Genomic DNA, 25772 nt, shown 5'->3' with positions numbered 1-25772 from the left:
GTGTGTGTGTGTGTGTGTGTGAGAGAGAGTGGGGCGTGGGGGTGCCTGGGACAGTGGGGGAGCTGGGTGGAAATTTCAGAACGAGGCAACAGAACAAATGGCATGGATGAGTTTCCATGACTGTCCAGAAAGGCAGGGAATGTTCAATGTGCATAACCCAGCAACTCCGCGTTTCTGTGATACCCAAGCAACGTGCTGCTGGGATTGGTTAAACTCATGACATGAGCCCCACCCATTTACTCATGTGGGGGGAAAAAAAGCCAAAATCAAAACAACTTCCACACTTTACCCTCTCCTTTGCACTTGACCTTCCAGCACTTTAGCCTGCTACTTTATTGTGTTTGTTTTTCTATTTATTACTTTATTTATTTTGTCTATTATTTTTGTTTTTTTTCTCAGTTTGGAAGATCACGGCAGGCAGCCTTGAAGCACAGAATGAATTTCGAACATTCGCCCTATGCAACCTTACAGTACTGTCCTGAACATGCTTTTCAGCGGTAAGTAAGTCATTTAATTTATGCAAATGCTGCGGACACAAAAATAGCCCTTTGGCATCTGCCAACATTTTATATCTTTCAGCTCATGCCTGAGAAAAAAGGAACTCAAGATCACTGTTCAGTAGGGTCTCATGCTTTTAAACAATTGACAAATTTGAGGAACTTGCCTGTACTTTACTGTGTTACAATAAGTGCTACCAGGATGATAACATAAGAGCATTTGCAGAGTCAAAATGGAATCAAGTATGGTATTCAGGCATTCAACAAGAATATTTTGTTGAAAATAAATAACTCATGTTGATAGACATACATACACATGTTGCACCTACATAATGTATATGCATAGTTATTTAGATTTCATGTTCATTTTTATTCCAGAAATGAGACCGTGGTTGGTTTGAAAGTGTGAACACTTAAGCAGCTGTGTCTGAATGTACAGCTGTTGCTTATGTCTGATATTTATAGGTGTGGCGTACCCGTGGCAACAATGTGAGAGTATCATAGAATCAGGTTTAATGGAGCTTGATGACATTTTAACCTTTGCAGAACTGTTTTCTTTTAGGGGGCTGAAGCATTACATTAGTGTAGGCTTTAAAGATGTCTGGATCTTTTGAAAGTTATTAGGGAAACAATTCTGTAATAAAAATAATAACTTAAAATGTCAACACATTAGCCCAGAGTGGTACTTCCTTTTTATTTGTCTGTTTTTCTATTCCTAGAAAATATAAGATGTATTTTTAATTTATTACCAACCAAACAAACAGTCCCTTTTATTTTATGATCTTTCAATAATGTTTGCAGGTACAGAGCAGTCCTATTTTTTACTTTAAATATTGAAAGAAAAAGGATGTTTATTAATAATTCATATTTAATAACAAGAACAGATACATTCAATTTTAGAATAGTTTTATGGTGCTTGTTTCTGAGATTACAAATGACAAAATTGCATACAGTTTAGGGAAGAACTATTCAGATTAATTTTAGTACAAAATACATCTACAAATTGTATTAATTGCAGTAATACAACATGCCTAATTTGAAACTAATGAGTACATTAAAGACTCAGTTAAATGCAAAATGATTAAATTAACAAAAGAAAAAAAACTGTTATTCAAACACTAATTTGTTCAATCTTAATACCACACCCTGCAATGCTGATAGTTTTTATTTTGTATTACTTCTGTAAATGTAGTACAGCATTTTAATTAAAATTAATTTAGTTTGTTTTTTTTCCACTTGATTAAAATTATAGTGATTCATGTTCAGACCTGAAAAAATCATTCGTCAAAGAATTTAAAAATCCACACAGCTGTGAAGACATACTGTATATGTATGGATATTATCACATTAGTGATACTTTAGATATACTTTAGATAATTAGATTTACTTTAGATAAATCTGGTTAAAGACCATCAATCATCTCTAATGTTTTTTCTTGCATTTTCGAAATGTCTCCACCTTGTAATAAATGTCTAAATAACATAATGGTCATTTGGGAAAAAACATAACATTTGGTGTAGCAGAGCATAATAATACAGTATATACTGTATACTGTAGTATGTAGCCACTACAGTTTCTGTTTATACTATAGCTCCTTCAATAATGTTATGCAGAGGCAAATACTTACTCAGTCTACTATAGACTTAGCACAACCTGTATTCAAGAATTAAGTCTGACTTTCATCCCCTAATACAATAGAGGATAGTAGAATCTAAAATGAACCTGCTTTCTTAATAAAGAATGAGGAGTCCTTTCGGAGTCATTTGCTGTACAAAATGAAGTGAGATTGGCCCATTGCTTAAACAAACTCTGAAACAGTGAACTGGAAATAGCATTTAATTCACACTTCATGGTTGTTGAAAAAGCAGATGTAGTAAGCCTTCGGGATTATCTACTTCAGCTGCTATGGATAGTGTCCCTCCCAAAAATGTTGTAAATCTCATTTAAGTTGACCTTAAGTGTTACAGAGATTGCCTGCCTTGTGCAGTAACCTGATACCTGAACCCTACCTTACTGCAAAGGTGAATTGTTAAAAGAGGCTTAGTCTTTTTCCCTGTCTTTCAAGTGGACTATCACCAAAGAGCATCTTCTTTGTTCCATGTGAACTGCACAAAATAAACCAGGTAGAAATTGCATTGTATGTATTTTTAAATATTGTCTTAATCCAAGTGATGAAGGGAAGTAGAGCAAGGTACCGCCCACTCCAAGAAAGGAATTCCTTTATAATGCTGAACAACTTTAAATCTTCCGTCTACTACAGCCTGTTTCTTTTCAACTTAAACTCTCCTTTGCTGCTCATCAAACTTTAAATAAGACTGATTTTTGTCCCTCTTTTAACTCTTTTTCAAAATTACCATGATGTATGACTAAACAACCGTGAAGGGTTTAAAACCAGAGGAAGACCACACACAAAACAGTTATTGACACTTCATAAATGTTTGATTTAGCTACCCTTTGCACTCCCTGTGACGGCTGAAGAGGTGGTCTTCGATTCTGCCTGGGTGTTTGCATTAGTGCAAGGTGCCTGTCTCAGGGAAGGAATCCTTTTCCTCCTGTCTGTGTTGTTTTAGTATGGAATCCACCTGCTTTCATGTGGTCTTTTGTTCCATCTCTGAAAGAAAAATATCAGGGTTGTGGCAGCCTAGGTAATTCTGAAAATATAAAGAAACAGCATTCAGATTCCTATTCTTTGGTCAGTAAGAACAAAGCTGCCCTAATAAATATGTAGAGAAATCTTATTTTAAAAAAGATCGTAAAAGTATGACTTTTAAAATTGTATTTGTGAATGCTGTAGAGAGAATGGACGGGAACGTCTTGTTACAAGATCTTCATATTTTTGGGCGGCAAAACAAGATTGCTGTTATTGCCAGCATGAATTGACTTTGTCCTTTGACCTCTGTCGTGCAAGCAGTGTAAACACCTGCACATCTTAAATATCAAAAACCTAAAACTGTAATAAGTGCAGTTAATACACTGTTATTAAAGGCTTAAAATTGTGTAGGAACAACATCTTTGGATACAGTGACATAAAAAGGAATAGAAAAAAGTGCATTTATTTTGGTCTTGATTTAGTTTAAAAAGGTATCTAATCTTTTGTCTGCTAACGTAAAGTCCCTTGAGAAAATTTCAGTATTGATATACTGAAACACCAGGAAACTGACTTCATGTTGATCTCATAACTAACTGAAGTGGTTAACCATTTGAAAATTGTGGGGCTATTTGGAAAAATCCCCCTGTACTATACCTAATAGTTTTTAGATCCTTTATCTTATACATGATTTAGCAGACTGTGAATAGCACAGTAAGAAAAGAGGTAGTTGATTGTCTATATAAAAAAAATCCAAATTAGTTATTTAAAAATATTTTAAGACTACTATTGTCCCGCCTTTATTTTTTTTCAGAATGGGTAGATAAAAAAGAAATATTTAACCAGGCCCTGGTTCAAAGGAAAATGACCTCAAGTGCAAACGATAATGATTTATTAATACTATTTATAAAGAATGTAGCAGATATCTAATTGTAGGGCTGGCTGCTATCTTTGCATTCTCATCTGTGAATCTGAAAAACTAATCAGAGACACCAGAAATCCTGCTCATCTTAAACCTCTGGCCCTTTCAGGATAGTCTCTGGTGTCTGCTCAGTTAAGTGGTTGCTAACTCCCCTAGGCAGTCTAAGAAACTTGCATGGTGATCAGACTCTTGGTAACATGAAAGAACGTCTCCTCAGCACACTGAATTCTAAGCTTCCATTGGTTTTGTGAGTGTCCCAAACATTTCTAAACACAGTTTTGCTCACGATACCCACTGATATAATTTTCTGTTCTATTGCTTTCTGCTTCAATGATCGCCAACATTTTGGTTTTATTTCTACCATTTATGGAAAGTCTAGTAAGGTAAAAACTGACTAAAGGTGAATTGTTCAGTGAGACAAGAAACAGTAGACTCACAACAGCAATCTCACAAAAATTCCAACAAAATCTGTTTTTTGGAACTATAGTGTTTCGCATTTTTTTTCACTTTTCTATGTAACTGCATTTACAAAGCACTAAATATTTAGGTTAAGGTATACATCACTGAAACCTGCATGTGCACCTGGATAGTGACTCACACTGTGATCGTCTTACTGGTTGACTCATAGCATCCTACACATACCGTACATTATCATTATATCGAACAGTAAAAGTTCATAGCTTCCTGGTATCCAGGAAATAAAGTAAAACGTTTTTTTTTCCAAGGCTGCAAATGTGTTCCTTCTTATTTAAGAGAACTGGAACATCACAATGAGGTGGTCATAGCAGAATTTGGAATTTTAATGAGCTCACTAGTAACATTTATAGGATTTAATGTGTTGTTCTTACTGTTGTGGTGCTGTATGCTGGGCATTAAAGGACCATCATTTCCATGTAACACGCTTGTAGTAAATCAAGTGTGATGTGAATCTTATAAAAAGCACAGATGCTTCTTGTTCTGGGTCCCAAAGCTTTTTGTAGCACCATGATGTAGGGCCATTGGCCAGACTCCCTGAATGCATAATTGTTTTTGGCTTTAGACCAGATCTGTGGATTTTGGTTGACGTCTTCCTCTGTCAGATTTCCTCATTAGACAGAACTCTTCCCATCCTGGGGTGCTGATGTCATTATATTGGGCTGTCAATCCTCCTATCCAGTCTACACTAATGTATTTAGAGTATGCATGTACTGCATGACCTGGGATAACAGCCACTCAGCACCTGCTAGGAAACCATATAATCCAAATGTTCTCAGCAGGATGTAATGTTTTCAATATTAAAATATAAAACATATAAACAAGCCAAGCACTCAATACCCTTGAAAGTTTAATTTTCTCTAAGTGAGAGCCTGAACCTTGCAAATCTCCCCACTCCATGAGAACAACCACCCCACAAGTGAAAATTAACATTTAAGTTCATATTAATGGTAATAAACATTCCCTGAATCCAAACCTTGTATGGTTTTGTTTCAATCTCTCTTATAGGAATGTACATAGATCTAGTCAGTCAGTTTCACAATAATGAAAGTGTGCGTTAAGAAGGGATTCCAGAGAATATGGATAGGATTGCTTGCATCAGCTTATTTAATAAAACAGAGCTAATTAACACTATATAAGCATTCAATTTCTATATTTAAATGAAGAAAAAAACCCTTTATAAGTTAATTAATAAAAGAACAGTCACTAGCAAGATAAAGGTACAAAAAGAATGTGAAGCAGACTGTTTAGCTGTCTTGAGAAATACTGCACTGTTGTAAACATACTTATAGCAATGACTGAGCAGAGAACAGAATACAACAGAAACAATCCCCACTCCCAGACAGGGCCCTGTTATTTCTTCATCTGTGTTCATTTAAAGGCAGTCTTTTTGAGAGGGGCTTTCCTCCCCTGAAGGTACGACGTCTCTAAACAGAAATCTGAAGCAACAGAAAACAGATCTAAAGAGAGAAACAAAAGAGGGTCTTTATGTACAAAGAAGGTTGAAAGCTTGGAAATGGAAAATAACTAATACTTTGAGTGCTGTGTCAATGACAATTTCATTTTCCAATATTCTCACGTACACCCAGATGTTGCCACATTTTCTGCATTTACACAAATCATTGTAAGTCTGACATCTTTGCTTCCTAAAAAAATATTTATACATACGGTGTATAGAAGTATTTGCCCTCCTGTCTTTTCTGGGCAATGTGTTTTAACACCTACATTATTTCCTATTAAATATTCCTTGACTTTTAAAAGTTCCTTGACGTCTAAGTCCTAGATATGACTTGCTCATTAACAGCACTATATTGAAAGTAAAGTTGTGGTCATAAAAATGGGGCATTTAAAGAAAGAAATCTGAAGAAACCACTGAAGCAATGCTTATGAAAATCAAAACAAAGTAGTACAGCAGAATCGTTTTGAATTCCCATACTGAAGGGAAAAAAATTTGTAAACGATGGAAAACTATCTTGAACATCGACATGAGAACAGTTTGGATGAGAGGTACTGTTTGATCTCATGTACTGTATGCGACACATGTAATAATGGAGTATCCTAATGAAGGTACTGCACTTCTTAGAAATCTATTGCACTAATTTCTGACTTTTTTTAGGTTGTGAAATCTAAAGATTAAGCTGGTTTTCTGGCTCCTAACCACTTATGGCAAGGGCAATACTGGTAACAATCACATGTAGAATTAGACAAAAGAAATGTTAGGGTCCTTAAAACTGAACTGCTGATTATACCCATACTCGAGTCCTCTTTTCCATAATATATCTGGATAGCGTTAGCGTTTTACTGAATGTTAAATCTGTGTATTCCCACAACCAATATAATCTAATATATATTTTAACATTCTCACTTGTATGCAATGCTGAGTTTAGATTTCAGCACAATTTGCAATTGCTGTTCCCTTCTGTTGAAATCAGAGATGCTTGGAGTATGCTGCCAGAAAACCTACAGCATATTTTCTAAAGCAGAAAATGAATTTTAAAAAAAGCACAAGATTCTATAATTAACTTCATACACCAGTTAGGCTTTGCTTTTTTGCAGTTTGAATTTATTTTGGGGGGATTCGGAGAATGGATAAAGAAAAGTGAGTCAGAGTTGCTATCCAAGAGTCATTCCTAATTTTTGGAAGAATTTGTACCTCAAGATACAGGCACCGTTCCCTGGGAATAGGGTTTTTCTTTGAAGAAAACTGGATCATTTCTACAGCTGTCTGGGGTAATCTTTGATTAAAGCACCAGCAGCAGTTTACAAAACATGGGGTTAACCATGTGCCTAGAAGCATTGCAAACAGGCCTTTAATTTTCAATAGGAGCTCTGAACATGCTGGGTGCAGCCTTAACATAATTATCAACACAGGGATTAATCCTTAAAGTCTGTTGCAGGTGCTCCTATGCACAGTGTTTTCAAAATAGAAAAGAAGCATTTTGTTTTCTCTCTTGTAGTCCATTCTTGGGTACGAATGAAGGCTAATGGGGAAAGGGAACACGCATTTCTTTGTTCCTTCGCCTGTGACTAGGAGCACAAGCTTTGTGATTTTTTTTCCCAGTTTCTTTTGGGAATAAATCTTCTACTGTACTAACAATGGCAGGCAGACTTTTGTTTACAAAATGCTGGCATGGAGTTGTTTTTTTGGTTAAAGGGAAGAGGTGGGTTATTGCAGTCTTTCAAAGTCCAGTCTTTTCAAACCTACTCAAGCAGCACTAAACAAAGCAAACAGAAAGTGCTGATGAGTGAGGGAATGGGCAGGTTGCTGTGGAGTTAGATTGGTAAACAGTATATGAGAACGTGGTGTGTGTTTTATTGTTGATAATCATAATAATTACATATCTATGGCACTTTTAATCCCAAAGGATCCCAAAGCATTTTACATATAGGAGAGGACTTACTTCGTACATTATTAAAGTGCAGCACCTATTATGTGTCAGTAGTCCTACTAAACAGTACACCATATCCAATGGAGGACGTAGATCTTAATTCACTGAGAAAACTGAAGGGAATTCAGCCAGGATACAGTGCCATGAGACCAATAGGTCATTTAGGCACTACAATGATTAGTTAATATTTGTAATTAATAACATTAATAAATAATAATTAACAATTAACTACAAAATTGAATTACAATAAGTCACTAGGACTTTTAATTGTTTTACTTTTTATATCACACTTTCTCGAATGCTGCTTTTTATGTCATGCAGGTCACTACCGGATGACTTTCACCAGTAATAGTGACTCATATTGAAAGATGCCTCTTTAAGATAAAACATGAGGTTAACCATGTGCCTAGAAATACCCGTTTTAGGTCCTTTTTGTGTCTTCCATATTGAGGTAACCACAAGTTCTTGTATTTATTTGCTGGATTTTTTTGTATTTATTTTATCGCCAGAAACTGAAACAGTGGTCTTAAATTGGAGTAACATTCGGTATATTGACGTAGTAATTGTCAACTGTCAAATGATTTTCAAAGCTGAAAACCTTTTTAACTAGTTTACGGTGAATTTACATATTATGTGTAAAACTTTATAGATGTGATTTTATAAATAGGCCACCCCTGTGTGAATTCTCATCTTGCTCCTGCTTGGCATCTACAGAATTACCTTCACTTACCTCATTTTGGAAGATTATAATATAAGCTTCCACTACAGCATTCCTAAACCTATCTACACAACCCTACCTGCACTGCTAAACCTCAGACAAAAGGTTAAGCATGGTGGATATCTAATATCATATAAATTCCACCCAGAAGGTACTGCTGTATGCTAAACAACAGAACCTTCATGCTTTTGCCATTCATTAATCTAGGTACAGCCCAGTGGATGCCTGTGTAAAGGCACAATGCAGTTGCAGGTGTACAGCTGTAAGATCTTGTGTGTGTCCTGGATGTCCAGTGAACAAACCTCAGCTTAAACTGGTTGTGAATTGTTGATGAGTGACACTGCCTGTAATGCAAATGCGTTTGGCATCAGAATACAACACTCTGTGCCAAATGACTATCCATATATCTGTGTAAAGTACACACAGAGGTAAAAGACTTTTAAGTCTTTTTGACAGTCGTGGCAGCACAGTGTGTTTCTCCTAGCAATGCAATTCGAGCGTTCACTCTTTGCCACACCCTTCTGGCTTATGAAAAGGATCTTCTGTGCCTTCCGTGAAATGTTTAATTTTTTTACAGACTTTTTTGGGGAAAAGGGGGGGTTCATGAAACCTTTCTTTGAATTGCACCATTGTAGCACTCACAGATGATGAATATTATTTCTGCTTTTTTATTTACGATTACAAAAATCTACAGATCCTAAAGTTCCCTATCACATTTAAGTAACACTGTTTTTTCTTATTTAAAAAGTTATCAACAATGAATAATTTCATTCATTCTGCAAAGCTGAGAACAATGGATTCAATAAGGCAAAAAATCAATATATGGAGTTTTAGTATAGTATTTTTCTGCCGTCAGAAATCCAATTAAAATATATGTTTTTGTTTCTCCAAAATGCAGTTCACTCTGGACTGGTGGGGGTTATTTCTATTAATCGGGTGCGTAAGTGAAAATTGATTGAATTGATTTTTGGCCAAGTTACTGTCCTGTTGTTGGAATTAAAAAAAAATAGTGCAGTACAGCACTGGGGATAGGAAGGGTGACATATGAATACTGTAATACTGTATTGGCAGCTGATTTGAGTTAGATTTCTGAAGAAGAAATTAGATGAAATTATGTAGAATAAAACGGTAAGATTAAGTCACACATTTTGGAAATGCCCAAACATGACTGTTTTCCTGCTATGATTATAAACAATAAAAAATGTATTTTGATTACTTTTAAATTATATATATTTTAAATTTGGGATATGTTTAATCAAAGTGAATTTTGATTTTTTTAAGGCATGTGGAGATGAACCAGTGGGTGGTTATAATAAGATAGAATACCTACATTTACATTTACAAACATGGGTCATATACAATTATTTTGTATGCTCAGATTATGATTACCATAAACAAACTACTGTACCATCACAAATTAATCAACAAAGTGATTTTGGGATGATCAGCACTAGGACAGATGACTAGACATTTTGGACTACAGTAAGAACTGTAGCAATTTGTGTATTTACTTTATCATGGTGATAGGGGGCACTACCACACAGGAACGTATTGTTTTTAAAACAATAATTCCTGTTTACCTGCTTATAGGGGGAATTATTTATCTTTTTTCAAATTAAATTCCTGACGGCTGTTTGCCTGTTTAGAGGGAAATTATCAAAATTCTAGCCTGATTGTTTTGTGAAATCCCCTAATTCAGCCACTATCACATATCTGCATAGGAAACATGAAAGACATCTGCCTCATATAAGTTACAGTCAATGTCACAAGAGATTTGTAAATCTATCCTTGTTTCTGGATTGTGCAATGATTTTAAACAAAGGCTCATTTCTTTAACCTGGACAGTCTGTAATTATTTGTTACATGTACTTCCAGCAGGAAACCAACAGGAATTGTTGAACCAATATACTGTAATACTCTTCCATCTGCTAGGTGAGAATCTGCTCATTTCTCTATGATGTAAATTAAAGAAAAATACAAAAGTTAAAAAAATGGGCCTTGGAGATAAAGCAGATTATTAAAAGGAAATCTTTCCATTCCACATTTTATTTTGTTTAGTTTTTTTCCTAACAAACCGAAGAGGGAGAGGGTTGAAATCCAGCTTATGGTTGTGCTAAGATTTGCTGCGCTTCATTAAAAGTGTTTGCGTTGGGGGATCAGGTATTAATATCCTACTGTGCAGAATGTAGGGGAATTCCGGCTCTGTGCTCTGTGCCAGCGTCTGTTTCTGGGCCTCTTCCAGCCCCCACCCTCTTAGTTCTGTACAGCTGTACACATACCAATAACTGCAAATCACTGCAGAGCTATCATATAGCGTAGGGGAATTCCACACCACGCAGATGGCAGCATGTGCAGCAGTAAATGATGAACAATGGCTCCTGCCATAGACTTGCATCTGACAGATTTCCATACAAAAGTGTGCGTTTTCCTTGTGTGATAATGTGCATCAGTGGGCACCAGCGGTTAATTTAAATCACAGTTAAACTTTGAATTCTCAACAAAAATTAAAATTAGATATAGGTTGAAACACATCAGTTAGGTACAGTTTGTACGGTAGCTTCTGCTTGCATGTCATCATTTGAGACACAGTGCACATTTATTGTTCTGGAAACATCCCATTAAATCCAAATACAGTACATATCAATTCCACTCTTATACCTTCTTTTAAAAGTGCTATATCCATCCATAAGAATACAGTGAAATAGGAAGTAAGAATATGTTATAGTTTATACTAAACAAGTTTTTTTCAGGCCTTTTCTACTAAATATTGCCAAAGTATAAACATGCTTTTGTGAAATATTTTTTAGGTTCTTCTAAGCTGAGGTTGCAGGTGTTCAAATATTTATTGAACCTGCTATATGAATACTGTGCACACTTTGTTTACTTTAGTAGTCTCTAAATTTTCTCTTGGAGATTTTATATGTACAGTCTTGTTCAGAATTAATAAGCACCTTTGTGAATTATTATTGTGAATTGTGAATGCTGGGTAATAACGTAATAATGTTTTTGTTAAAAGACAAGTAATATTTTCTTGGTTTATATACCAAGTTGGCTTATATGCTTCTAAGAATATTAGAGATATTAGAATGAGTCTACTGCTCATGATAGGGTAATGCATAACTGTATTAAAGGAACAGGTAAAGGTTTATTCCATGCTCAGAGAAAAATAAAAGAGCCACAATGTTTCGGCTGTGAAGTCTTCTTAAGGTGTCAGACCACCTTCTTCAAGTGACACCTGAAGAAAGCTCCACAGCCTTTTATCACATTGCTAAGTGATAAATGACAAGAAGGGAATTACTGTAACTGAAGAGGGTTAAGATACAACTTCTCTTCTTCCAAGGCAAACCTTTTAATCTATAGACTATCAGTCTCCAAATTGCCTAACTTAAGATTTCAAAGTGATAATAGTTCTACAAATCTAGAAAATACTTTCATGTCTTTAATTACAGCCTAGTTACCCTTAGATGCTTGAAGGTGTTAAATCATTATGCTTAATACAGTACATTCAAATTTGGAGGGAAAGTAAATAAAATTTATTGTATATAATATAATTCTAACGAAAGAAGCCTGGGGTCATACTTTTGAATGTACATTTGTACTAATAATTGATCCACTGGGGATTTTTAATGGGAACATTATTTTTATTTTGTGTATTTCTAGATTGAGAGATCCATCAACTTGCTTTTCGTGGACAGAGAGTTCATTCCTTACCTCCATGTCTCAGTCCTCATCTTCTCAGGCCACTGATATACTCAGCCAGGATGTCTTCAACCAGCTACTGGAAATGCTGGACCAGTGAGTATATACATGAGCTATGAACCAAGGAACTGTTCTTAGGCATTCAAAGGGTGACGATTTAAGTGAGTTATGCTTTCAACGCTGTTATACACTAGGATGGTTTCTGAAAAAATACCCACACAAGCCCAAAATTCACCTTTATGTTTCTATGTTTCTTTACATTGTTAAGGAGAAATATTTTTGGCTTCTTTCAACATTTAAAGGGACTCAGAAAAATTCTCCTGTGTCAGATGAAATCAGCTTTAATAATAGCTTGTATTATTATTATTTTCATCCCAAAGGATCCCAAAGAGCTTCATAAATACAGTAGGAAAGAATCTACTTCATCCACCCCTGCAATGTAGTATTCACCTGAATAGTGTATGGCAGCCATTACAAGCCAGCCACCACACTACAGAAGTGAGAAATTACTTTTCAAGTTGAAAAAAGGTAGGAAATTACAGAGACCAGATTATGAAAGCCCACAGAGGAATTCAGCAAGAGGAATTCTGGGTTAAGCCTCCTAACTCATACAGACAGTGCTACAGTATGGTGTCTTTAATGTCCAAGTAGTCATGACCTTGGTTTAATGTGTCATCCAAAGAACGGCACCTCCTATAACATAGCATTTCCATGTCACCAAACGGGGTCATTGGAAAAGTTGCCACCTTGTGGTCCAAGTGGTGTTGTCTGAGGCTGCCCGGTGTTCCTCCCATCTAAATTCTGACCAGGCCCAACATTACTTAGCTTCTGAGATCTACAACGTGGTAAGGCTGCTGACAGTATTGACTGGAGTCCTAAACTCATTACTTTTGGCAATGGTTTCTAAGCATTCTACAGAAAAGCTTCAGTTATAGGAAGTGAATTAGAAAGGTATGACAGTAATAGATTCCCCCTCCCAACCCCACAGGCCTTTTCAATCACACCTAATACTTTCTCTGTATACTTCCTGCCAACTACTTTGCATGGATTTGTTAGAATTAGTGTTGGAAAAACATTCTTTTTTACATTTTTATAAATGTATCTGAAAACAAAGTAATAGCCTTTCAGAAATTACAGATGAGAGAAATGAGAAGGACTTATTCCAGTGAGGACGGTGTAGATACACATGAACTTACCTTGTCTGAGTGATTTCCTTATAGGAGTTAGTGGAACACAGTGCAGACTGTGTATGGATGCCTTTCCAAACTACAACCCTCCTCTACGTACAGTATGGTTGACAGTTTGGGTCAGGACTGCCTCTTAATATCTGAACAAATATCTTATTTTCTTGAGTAAACACAAAAGCACAAAGTGTTGTATCAGATGTCATGATGAAATGTACTCTAAACAGAACACTAAACTGAACACTCTCTGAGGTGTGTGACCAGAATATGAGATAGTAGGAACATCATATCCCAGATATTCTTGTTTATCAATTGTGTGCATTTGTGATTTATTGTTTTGTTTTATTTGTCATAAATCTTTTTTTTTCCAGATCTGCATTTCATACAGTTCAGCCAATTGAGCTAGACTTCTCTGAGAGCCCAGTGCATGGTGCTGCTGGCAATACCATCCAGATCAGCATGGACTGCATCACCATGCGTGACCGCAATACACAGGACCCCTGTGGGGTGAGTAGCAGGAACATTGCTTGGGAGTTGTCTTATACCTCCTACACACAGAAAACATCAGTAGTGAGAGGGAGGTGGCCAAAGGTTTCTTGGTCTTTTTCCTGAATCCTATTTACAGTTAAACATGGAATAATACTGTATTACTGCAGTTTTGATGATCTAAACACAGCCAAAGATAATAAGCATACTTCAAAACTACATTATAAAACCACTTGTGTGCCTAAATTGAACTTGTACAACATATACAAAAATTCCACCAGCTGAGCATGGTGAAATTATAGAGGAGCTTCTTCATTTCACTGTTACAAACCATATATAGTATAATCTAACAGAAAGTCAAGGAACAATCTATATGATAATCATAATGCAGCAGTAGCTTTAATGAAATTGTCATGGCTATTCCACTGTTAGTTGGCATTTTAATCCATTTTTCTTTCCTTCCGTTCTAAGCCAAGCTATTCAGCTATGTTCAATTCTTATACTGTTGTTAAAACTTAGAAATTCTTTCTTATGACACAAATTAGAGAGAAACTGCAAGTAGTCACTTGAGGAGAAACATTTGTTGGACAACGTTTTTGTAATTGGAACTATTATATTGTTTTGCATGCAGAACCAGACAGCTGCTAATGAGTTCACTTCTGACCTGATATTGTATGTATATCAGGTGAACAGACCTGTAGGTTTATCAGAAAATACTAGTAGTAATAACCCCAGAACATAAAATCTCATCATATGCTGTAGATTCAGTTTTTGCATAAAACAATGTAAACAAAAGAAAGACAAAGATCGTATTATTTGAGAATTTGATCCATAAATCGCTGCAACATATATCATACCATCTCACCATTCATTCACTCACCCCCACTGAAGTATTCCTCAACTGTTTTCAGTCTCCTGTCTCCTCTCTATTTTTGGATTACATGTACATCAGTTAAAGGAATTGAATGTGATCTTGAATTTGTGAAAGTACTCTGACAACTAGAAACTGAAATCAGTGTCCAATTATTCAGACAAGGACTAGTGCGTCTTGACAGAGTTGACTTGGATCAAGTGTTCTGTATATACACTTGCAGAAAAAAACTGTACACAACCCACTGCATATACAGTACCATGTCCCAGTTTGTAGTTAAAAAGACATTGAAATACATCCAGTATGGTTTCTGGTACTTCAAGTTATTTTAAAAAAAGTTTACAGTATCCATCCATTCAACAACATTTTTACTGAACTGTATATCATATTTCACTAGTGTTATATAGGAGCAAAAATTATCCTCTAGGCATTTCACTGTAAAGGTAAAAACAAAAAAGCAATATCATGAGATACTGATGTAATTGCACAACCAAACATGCATACTTGATGTTGCTGAAATCAGTTTTTTTCTACCATCATTGATACAGTTTCAGATATGCAGTGCCTTGCAGAAGTATTCAGACTCTTGTACAGTTTTCACACTTTTTTGTTGCTTTAGAGCCTGTAGTCTGTGCTCTTTAAGTATCAATTAATAGGTGTTACATACACAACCTTCTGCTCTATTTACCCACATTCAAAGCAAAAAATTAAAGAGAAGTAAATATATAATTTATATAATATATATAAAAGAATAATAGAAAAGTCATGATTGGGTAAGTATTTAAACCTTTTGCTGTGGCAAACTTAAATTAATTAAATGTAGATGCACAAAATGACTACATCTTAGAGAGATGATCTAGTTCAGTAAGCCACTGAACTGCATCTAGTTCAGTGGCTTACTGTATGTCGTCAGTGTGCAACAATAGTGCTGTGCATTATTTCAGTACAAGAAATACACCTATATCTGCATGGTCAGCCAGTTGCGTAAATTCAAGCAAAAATTCAACCATGAAGACCAAGTAGCTTTCAACATAACTCAGAGATAAAGTTGCTAAAAGCACAGGACAGGATAAGGGTATAAAAACATTTCAAAGTCTCTGAAAATCTCTTTCAGCACAGAGAAGTCAATCATGAAGACGTAGAAGGCATCTCATCCACTGCCTAAATCGGGCTCTCCTTCCAATCTGAACTGCCAGGCTAAGGGAACTCAGTTAGGGATGTCTCTCTGAAGCCATCAGACTCTTTGAAAGGGTCAAAGAGTTCTGTGGCTCAGAGAAAATGGGAGGAAAGGTCCATGAGTCAACATAATCCCTTTGACTCCATAAAGTAGGTTTGCATTGACCTGAAAAAAAAAACCTTCTCAAATCCCACATGAGGTTTGCAACAAAGCACATGCTTCTTACTGCAAAAGTGTGGCAAAAGGGTTTGTGGTCAGACAAAAGAAAAATTGGAACCATTTGATATAAATGCAAAGCATAACATCAGACAAAAACCCAACATAATGCATCACTCAGTCTGCACAATCCTTGCTGTCAAACATGGTGGTGGGAACCTTATATTAGTTCTGCTTCTCATCACCAGTGACTAGAAAGCTCAAGACTCAAGACTTACAGTATGGGAACAGAGAAGAGGCAAAGTACTGACATATCTTAGAGTAAAACCTGCTTCAGACTTAAAACTATGCAGACAATTCACCATTCACAGGACAGTGACCCAAAGCACAATACCAAGATTGTACTGTACTGTAGTAGCTCAAGAATAAGAAATTGAATATCCTTGTTTGGTAAAATCAAAGTTCTGACTTGAATGCTATTGGAAATTTGTGGAAATGATTAAAAATAGCTGTTCATAACAGATCCTCATGAGAGAGCTGATGCAAATCTGCTAAGAAGAATGGGCAAAAATTGCATTAAGCAGGTAGAGACTTACCCAAAAATACTTTTGGCTATAATTACTGCAAAAGATGCTTCCACCAAATATTGAGCTCATGGGTCTGTATACTTATGCACTTAACATATTTCATTTTTTCATCTTCAGTTTATTGCTGTCATTTACGGCAACCTATTCTACCCTTAATGTCTCTAGGTTGAGCTTTCAGATTTTTAATAAATTATTAGAATTGAAATAAATATGTATGCTTCATTTTGTAATTTCACAGAATGGGAGACCATAGGAGGTCCCATTGCTTCAGACTGCTCATAATGGTTAATAAATGGACAATATTTGAATCAGGCTTCTTCAATGGTATCATTGCCAGATACATACAGTAGATGTATTTAATACTTCACACAAAATAGTGAAAACCACACTCAGGTAGTGAGTTAAAAGATGAATGTGTAAGATATGCACTCTTGAGCATACAAAATTTCCCATTTCCTGTGGGAAAATAATCTTGTTCTTTTAAATCTTTTACAAGTTCATTTGAGCAAAAAATTCCAAAAAAGACGTGAGAATTAACCATTTCTTCGAGTTGGAACTTTCTTTGTTTACAACAGCCTATTATACAAACTTAACACCATGCAGCACTGACATATAGTACTCTATACAACATCTTTGAACGCATAGAGATCAAGGAATTATTTCAAATGATCACTAGCAGAATTTCAGGCAACAAATATGACTGATAGCAACATTTTTAAGGGTTAGGGTTGAAATCATTTCACAAGTGGGGATTTCCTTTAGCAGCAAGTTTTAGACCAATGGTAAGTCCCTATAGGTAAGATGCCAGTGGGAACATCCGTACTGCTCTGTAACATTGATGGGGTTTCCCTCGTTGTGCACTTTAGTGGGGTAGACAGGTGCTGCAAAAGATCACCCTTGTTAGCTGGGTTTTACACCGGTAAGATCTCAAATGTAGTAACTCAGAAACATTTTCATAAACCGGAAGAAATATTGCTTATGGAGAGAAATTTTGTACACAATACAGCCTCATTTCTAAGAGGACGAAGGATGTTAAGGGAATTACTACTGCCTGTCAAAGACTGGAATAGGCAGTTGGTAGAAAAAGAGGCCAGTGTTAACATTTTTTGTTAATTAGTTGAACTGAGGAACCAACTGTAACCTGCACAATTTCTTCTGTCGACAATCTGTGAGACTGACATTGCACTTTATCCTGGTGTTTGTGTTTTGCCAATGGGAAGGAGAAACCAACTTACATCAAATGAGATGGGATTTTTTTAATGTAAGTTTACATTTTTAAAAAGGTGTTTTCAATAGAAATCCTATTACAGCACCCGATGTTTACAAATGTTTTAGAATTTGTGTTTTTAATATAGATAGTTCCTCTAAAAGTTTTTTTATGCATGCAGTATAAATTCCTTCATTTTCAGAGATTACACAGTCATGACATTTATTGTTCCACTGACCTGATTGTGAAGAATTTTGCATGTGTTGCAGAAAAAGAAAACCTTTTTTTATTTCATTGCGTCTTTAGTTATCGGTTTGATGCAGTGAGAGCATAAATATCACTTGTACCTTACATGTTTCTGGCTCTAGGGCAGTAGATAACACAGGATTGACGTTACCTTGTTGTATCGGCAGTAGTTTGCCTCTTATGAAAAAATTGTACAGTTGTTTCATAGAAATGTCCCAATTCTACATTTCTACAATGTAGTAGTCAGCTAGGGGTGATTTTAAAAAAGGACAAAAAGCATTAAGAACTATCACATGGTGGCCTTGGTCAAAGAAAAAAAATATTTAATGCATCATTGTTCAGACAATGGTGTTCAGACCTCCTCTGGAAACGGTAACAACTACCGGCATTTTCTCTTGTGTTGCTGGGGTTTGGCTAATGTTTATTCAGTGTTTTAAGAGTTTAGTTACATTTAACAAACAAACAAAACAGTTTGATTTAACTAATAAAACTTACTATATGTTTTTTTTCATTGAAAAGGTGCACAATTATGCTGAAGAAAGGCTTTTATGCAGGACCTTTGTCCTTAATGTTTGGAACTTTTAAGGCCGATTTCTATAGAGACTATGAAATGCCAATATTCATAAACCTAGAGACAACTGAGATGTACTTTAGGCAAGATTCGTTTAGGTTTCATGTAATTAATAATGGCTTAATCTTTATTAATTTTTATTATTTTTTCTCATTTTAATATATATTTTTTACTACTATAGATACTTGTATATATATATATGTTTATATATATGTTTGTAAGGCTATGGATTTTGTTGCAACAACAATGAAATCAGCTATTAAAATCTGAAATAAGGGGCATTATCATTTTAAGACCTTATACTGTAATTCCCCCTCAAGTTTATCTCATAGAAGATGGATGGATGTCTGTTCTTGTTTTTTAGATGAAGATAACGCTAATCAAGTTTAAGTGCCGATGACTTAGTGAATTTGCTCTTACGTGAGCATATTGAAATTTTCACGTAAAAAATTAGTAATGTCCGAACGACGCTAAAATACAGCTTAAAAGGCAAGGACCATTGACGTTAGCGAGATGTGAAACGCTCTCGCCCTCCGGGTCCCTGTGTCAGTACACCATCCACCCTCACCCATCCACAGCATTAGTAATACGCTTTGGAGTACGGTGGCAATCGGCAGTGAATACCATTATTTGAGAGCTCTGTGTTGGCAGCCAGGGCAGTCTGCCTATCATCATACTGTGATTATAAATGAAAGCCATCCTTTGAATAAAGTCCTCAGTGGGCATTGCCTCATTTTTTTTTATTTCAAATGTAGGTGTGTCTCTTTTATGGCTCATTAGAATACAGCTTGCAGTTTAGCGCCAGGGGGGACATGTTTGTATTGTGTAGGGTTTATGTTTAATCTGAAATATCTATTCTTGTTTTTTTATAGCTGCAGGGCAGCAATTTAGTGCAGCACCTGCCGCCCTGTTGAGATTTCAGCACTCGTCTGTCAGTAGGTGTCTCCTTGCAGAGAGGGCGGAGAGTGGCTCGGGGTAGAATAACACGCTGGAATGTGGCAGAAACAGTGGTAGAAGAAACATAATATCCTCGCGAAACAGCTGATTTTTTTTTCAGAGAGGATAGAGAACGAATCAGCTGAGCATTGAGGCCAAAGAACTGAGCACTTAGCACAGTTTGCTTTAATTCAGAAGTTTTATCTATATTCGTTGCTAAAACGCCGTTTGGTAATTGATTTAATTACTTACGTCTCTGTGCCTGAAATCGTTCTGTCCGCCAATTGCTGCACTTAGTGAATGTAAGTTTAAAGAACCCGCTACCCTTTTACACTGTTGTGTTTATGACGCGCCTTTGGTGTACATTTTCATTCATATTTTAATTCATCACGCATTTTAGTCTTTAAAAATATGTACCCGTCAATATAAACCTTGTTCAAAAGTACGCAACATTTCCTTCAAACAACACAGTATGGATAAAAACAATAAATATACATATTTTTGCCAAGCTAAACTGGAGAGCGAGAGGGCTGCTGCCTATTGGCTCATTATAATTGAAGCTCAGCCTTTCTGATGTGTATGAGCAGCAGCCTTGTCGTCGGCCATCCTGTTGTGGGATGCTTGGTCCGAGATTAAGGACATTTTCACCTTTTTTTATTCTCAGATGTATTCTTAGGAGGCCCGTATGCAAATTGAAATAAAAGTGCACAGACTATGATTCTAAAATTCAAATAGTCTGAGAAGTGCGCTGTTTATAACAGACGACGGCAAGAAAGTTAGTTGCCTACATGATTCCCATGCGGTACTGGAAAAGATATTAAAAGTACAGTACTGTACGACGTGTTTTGCATAGTGCTTTAAAACCACGTATCGATTCCATTCCCGGTTCCATGGCTCATATGAGCCAAAGTAATTACTAAAATATCTAAATGAATAACAGTAGTAAAGTCCTCTTCTATGTATTCATTGATCTACTGCGATGTAACAGGCACTGCACCTTTGATTCAAATAATATATACAGGAATAATATAACATGAAAGGAAAAATATATTTTGCTCAAGGTGTTGTGCATACAGCTGTAATATATTTTACGAGAACGACAAACACACATAAATCATCATTCTGCAGAGTCACTGTGTTCTGTAGTTTGCTTCACATTGCAAGACATATTTGATGATTTACAAATGAAAACTGGATGATGTAATTCTGTCCATATATGCAAAAAGTAATCTGTTTGATTGATGTGTTCTTGATTTTTTTGTCACATCCCATTGCATAGGAGAATTAGCGGAGCAGAACATAAGATTACTGTGAGTAAGAGGGTTAGAGGGATTTTGTGATATTTCCACCTGGTCTTATTCATTAAATATACATATTTCACACATACAAGCAAAGAGGCTGCCACAGACTGATCAATGACAAAAGCTGTGCTGGAAAAACAGTCTTCACTAACGCACTGTAAGTAGCCACAAATATCTCCCATCTTTGGAAATAACCATGAAGTATTTACAGTAGATGCTTTTGCTCTTCTTAATAACCTGTTATACATTGATTCAGTATATAAGGAGAGGAGTCTTTGCTGTAATTGACAGCATTATGTTGATCAGCATGTCAAATCTTCAAGGCACATACTGTATAAAGTATTATTTTTATTGTAAAAACTAGTTAATCCACACCATACTTAATCATCCCACAAGGTTCTTAGTCGTTAATATGACATGCTAACCACTTATGTGTGATTAAGCATTGAAATATATATCTTGAAGTAGGGGGTACCTTCAAGAAATCTTAGACATACAGTACAAAGGCAAGGGAAATTTATTTTCTTTTTGGAATAAAAAAAAACGGAATTGAGCTGGTATTGCCTATATACATTGGTTGCTTCACCTTTCACAGCTTTGTTAGTTCAGTGAGCTGGAAAAAGTGATTTTTGTGTCGGAGAGAAAGGCGGAGCTGCCTTCCATTAAAATGGGCGATGACAGCCCTGCTCTGGAAATGTGATGAAGGTCACACTTCCACACTTTTCAGAGGGGAGCACTGCATTCCTGAAGATGAATTGTTATAGAGCTACCTTTCTTTTAAATTCTGAATTCTCATCTTGGCTACAGTAATCTGTTCTCCTCCTTTCTGTCATTACTATGGGCTATAATTTCAGGATGAAAACTGCTATATAAATGCAAGGAAGTGTAATAACATGTATAGCACTTTTACACCCACACAGGATCCTGTTCATGTTGCTTTGTGCCTGAATTTAGATTAGTGTTCTCTGTAAATCAGTTCCTGACCTAAAATGCTTTAAAATACGATTAATATTAAATTTGATTTAAATTGTATTTATGACAGTGAGTGCTTTGGTACTTACTTAACTTTTAAAAAACCAGTTTGTGCGGAAGCACATGAAAAAAAAACACTGAATGGAGTTAATCATACTCCACCCATATGTCCTAAGACTTTCAGTACTGCTGAGATGAAGCATGGAGCTTGGTGTTGATCCCCACCAGTTAGCCTGCAGCAAGTTTAGAGTAGCACTTTCAGACTATAGTTCGGCAGCAAAATATTATTAGGCCTGAATCTTTGTTTTACTTGCTCTGAAGTGAAAACATTCATAAATCACTGAGAGTGCTGATCAAGTGAACAGAAGAATAACAGAAATGGATCATTCCTAATCTGCATGCATTTGAATGTGCCTTGACTATTATAAATGGCATAATGGTGGGAGACAAGCCCCTATCTCTTGCTAACCATTTTTTCCTTTAAGATTTCACAGGTAAAGAACTTGTGTCCGGAAAAATGTTTGTTCTGCTTGCACTGATCTTGCAGCCTGGTTCATTTGAAAAGTCGTCACAGACCTACTTCTCAATAGAAGCCAGGGGGCCTCCTTTTTGTTTGGCCCGTATCTCCGTGTTTCAGTGTTGTGAGAAGTGTCATCCTGCGTTGTAAGACAATATCTGTCCTTGTTTTTACAGTTGAAAACGTTGTTCACAGGGACAAAAAAGATTTATTTCCTCCTGAGCAAGTGTGTGGCAGGGACGAGTGTGAACGCTCTGTAGAGGGGAAAAGAAAACCTTCAATAAGAAGAAAAGAGATACTGCCTCTAAAGTGCTCAGTATTTAAAAACGGAACATTTGTGGCAGAAAAATAAATGCAAATCTTTTTCAATCACATTTGAAAATCACTTTTTTCAAAGCCATTGTTGATTGCAGTGTGAGAAGCTATTAATGACTTAGTAATTGTTTGGACTGGGAAGAGTAATGGGTACTTGATTGGTGTGGAAGCATCTTCAATGGGGGATTATTGCTGTTGAAATATACAAGGAAACGAAACAGACTTACTTCATTTAACTGCAGAGTTTATTGAGGTGAGATGGCTGGTCTATAAAGGATGCACTTCTAGGTTTTAATGTCAATTATCCAATAAAACAGCTGCCCTGGCTTCAGTTTTTGTTAGGGATTGTCTACCTCCCTTTCCTGTACAGGTGTTTGTTTAACAAAACGTGTTTATTAGTTCAGGCAACAGAAACACATTGTGAAACTTCAAAAATGGACTTTTTCTTTAAAAAATGTCATCCTCATTTGTGCTTTTCATTGTAAAAAAGATGAACAAACAGGGCTTTTTTAAGCACCTCCAGATTAATTTTGAAAGAATGGCGGTATTACAATGTAATTAGAGAATGTTAAACTTGGTAACTAGTTTTTGTTCTGACTTCTGCGAATGCTGTTGTTGCCAAACAGGTATCAGTATTCTCTTGTGCTGCTTCTTGTGTGTGTGTGTGTTTTTGGAAGGTATGAACAATTCCTATTGTCTGCTGTATGTATTTAGTGATCATTTTTTTTATTTTCCCATATTCGAATGAATAATTTATGAGTCATTTTATTACCTCAGCTCACACTCAAATAAGAAGAATGTGATGAATAATGAGTGTTTTCTGATGTTGCCACAAAGTTTGGATGGTATTGTGGTCATGCCAAGCCCTGAGGAGAGAGAACCTGTTCTCACTGAGTGTCTGTTGAAAGAGGTTTGCTTGGTCATTAGGTTAGGTTAGACAGGTCATACTGATGCGAGAGCCTCTCCACAGGTTATATCTCTTTAAACAGATGACCCACTGAATATGTATTTTTCTTTTCTTAGAACTTGTGTTTTTTTGTGTCAACATTGCTAAAAATGTGTCCTCTGTTCCTCTATTTCAGTTATTCAGTTCCTCAGAGCTATCTCAGTGCTGGCATCACAGACATTGACAGCAGTTAGAAGATTTTGTCTTGAATGTAAAAGACAAAATCAACAATGCAAAAATCTAACAGATATGTGCTTTAATTCAATGAAATCTTGCAAGATCTCTAAGGCTCCAGAGCTACGATCTCTGAGGCTACCAATCTTCTGCAAAGATTTTAAAGGTTGCTTATTAAACAGCCATTAAAATCTGAGTTACTATAGTTTGTTAAAAAGAATCAGATTCAAATATGTATTTAACAATATATAAACTTTACAGTACACAGTATGTACATTTTAGTTGTGCTTTCTATTCTGTGGATTAAACCTTTGTTCAGAACATATGAAACGTGCTAAGGTATGCTATCAAAATCCTGATTTGATTTAAACATTTTTCCCAAATGTTTAAAAATAATAATTAGCAATCCACTAAATTTTAATGTCTATTTTTCTTTATTGTCTGGTAAATGTCTCATTTATGCTGTCAGCCATTATTGCTTCATTCCTACCCCACAATTTTGCTCAGAGGAAATGAGTTCCAGTGATGACTACTGTACATGTATAGCTGAGGAAACCACAACAGTCTCAGTTTTAAAACTAGTACGATACTTCTTAGTAGCCTTTTTTAGATGGTTTGCAGTGTTATTAGAAAATGTAGCCTTATTTATGGAAGTCCAAATTTTTAATTGGTACATAAATACAGTGAATGACTTCCCTTTGCTCCTTATTTATGTGTTTCTTGTGTTATTTCTTTAAAATTATCTTCCTTTCATAGAATCATTCTTAAATATATGTGTGTTTGCTGTGTAGTAACATTCAAAATAAGTACTTTAAGTTATTTTAATGTGTTGAATGTGTTCAAACCAGCCCAACGTGCCTTGCTAGTGCTACATATTTAGACTACTTCAACCTCCGTTGAATACTGTCCAACTCGTGATTTTCAAAATTAACAGCATGGCATATCTCAAAATTGTTTTAACAGTCCACTTTTGTAAACACCATTGAATCTCAGGCACAAGGTTAGAATCTGATTAAATTTAAATGTTCCAAAAACTGCCATTGGAAAATGAGTCTTGAAAGTGAATGGACAGGGAAACAAAAAAGATTTGCACTATACATCTTCTCCCCTGAGGATAAACATTTTTTTTGCAATGATTACAAAGTTTGTAAAACAGTGTGCTTTAATATTTTAGATATGAGGTTGATCTAATGTTTTGAAAATGCCTTCAAAACCCAGGATTTGCTCATGTAATCATAGTTCTATTAAGCAACGTACAACTTTTTTTTCAGAATTCCATCAAATAAGGTTCATTGTGCTACTGTTGGGAAGGGTGGGAGTTCTTTAAATACACAAAAGAAAATCAAAAGAATGGAAACCTTTTTTTTGCACATGCAAAGTACCAGCCTCTCAAGTGCAGCCTTCATTTGTAGAGAAGTTGCTAAATTGCCGCGTTGTCCAATCGATGTGTCACCTGTGGCATTTGGGGCCTGATTTTCTCACAGTGCTGTCAGATGCCCTGCAGCAACTTCAGATCTGTAGTTTGCTCTGGGAAAACAGTCGACATAAATTAATCATGGCAGTTTACAGTATGTGATTTTTCTTCTCTTGACTTACAGTTTCATTAGTAGTATACAAGATCGTGTAAACCTACTGCATGGACTTTCTCACTTTGTATTTATTATTAAATCAGTCAATCACTCATTAACTCGGTCAGTCAATGTTTTCATTGTTAATACAGACCATGACAAGCTTTTCTCACAAGTCCTTTTAAAGTATTCAGTAGCAGGTGTCGTTAAAGGTTGGTAGGCAGCATCACATCACACCATACTAGTTGTCAATAAACACCAGTTTGCTTCTG

At 35.9% G+C, this 25772-nt stretch overlaps 1 protein-coding gene across 4 annotated transcripts in view; it reads left to right on the top strand.

Moving 5' to 3' along the window:
* The first annotated feature begins 303 nt into the window (after positions 1-303).
* The window catches only part of tp63 (tumor protein p63), a 69996-nt gene continuing 44527 nt past the window's right edge, over positions 304-25772 (top strand). For 3 of the 4 annotated variants that reach the window (XM_015361316.2, XM_006637647.3, XM_015361313.2), the window contains exons 1-3: positions 304-497; positions 12248-12382; positions 13842-13977. In XM_015361316.2, coding sequence (XP_015216802.1) covers positions 436-497; positions 12248-12382; positions 13842-13977 — 333 coding nt within the window. In that variant the 5' untranslated portion in view covers positions 304-435. The remainder of the gene's footprint in view (positions 498-12247; positions 12383-13841; positions 13978-25772) is intronic. The other variant, XM_015361314.2, reaches the window with a different exon arrangement.

This window comes from Lepisosteus oculatus, chromosome 13 (genome assembly GCF_040954835.1).
Source record: "Lepisosteus oculatus isolate fLepOcu1 chromosome 13, fLepOcu1.hap2, whole genome shotgun sequence".
NCBI lineage: Eukaryota > Metazoa > Chordata > Actinopteri > Semionotiformes > Lepisosteidae > Lepisosteus > Lepisosteus oculatus.
Note: the sequence above shows the minus strand (reverse complement) of the source record. Positions and strands in the feature narration are given on the sequence as shown.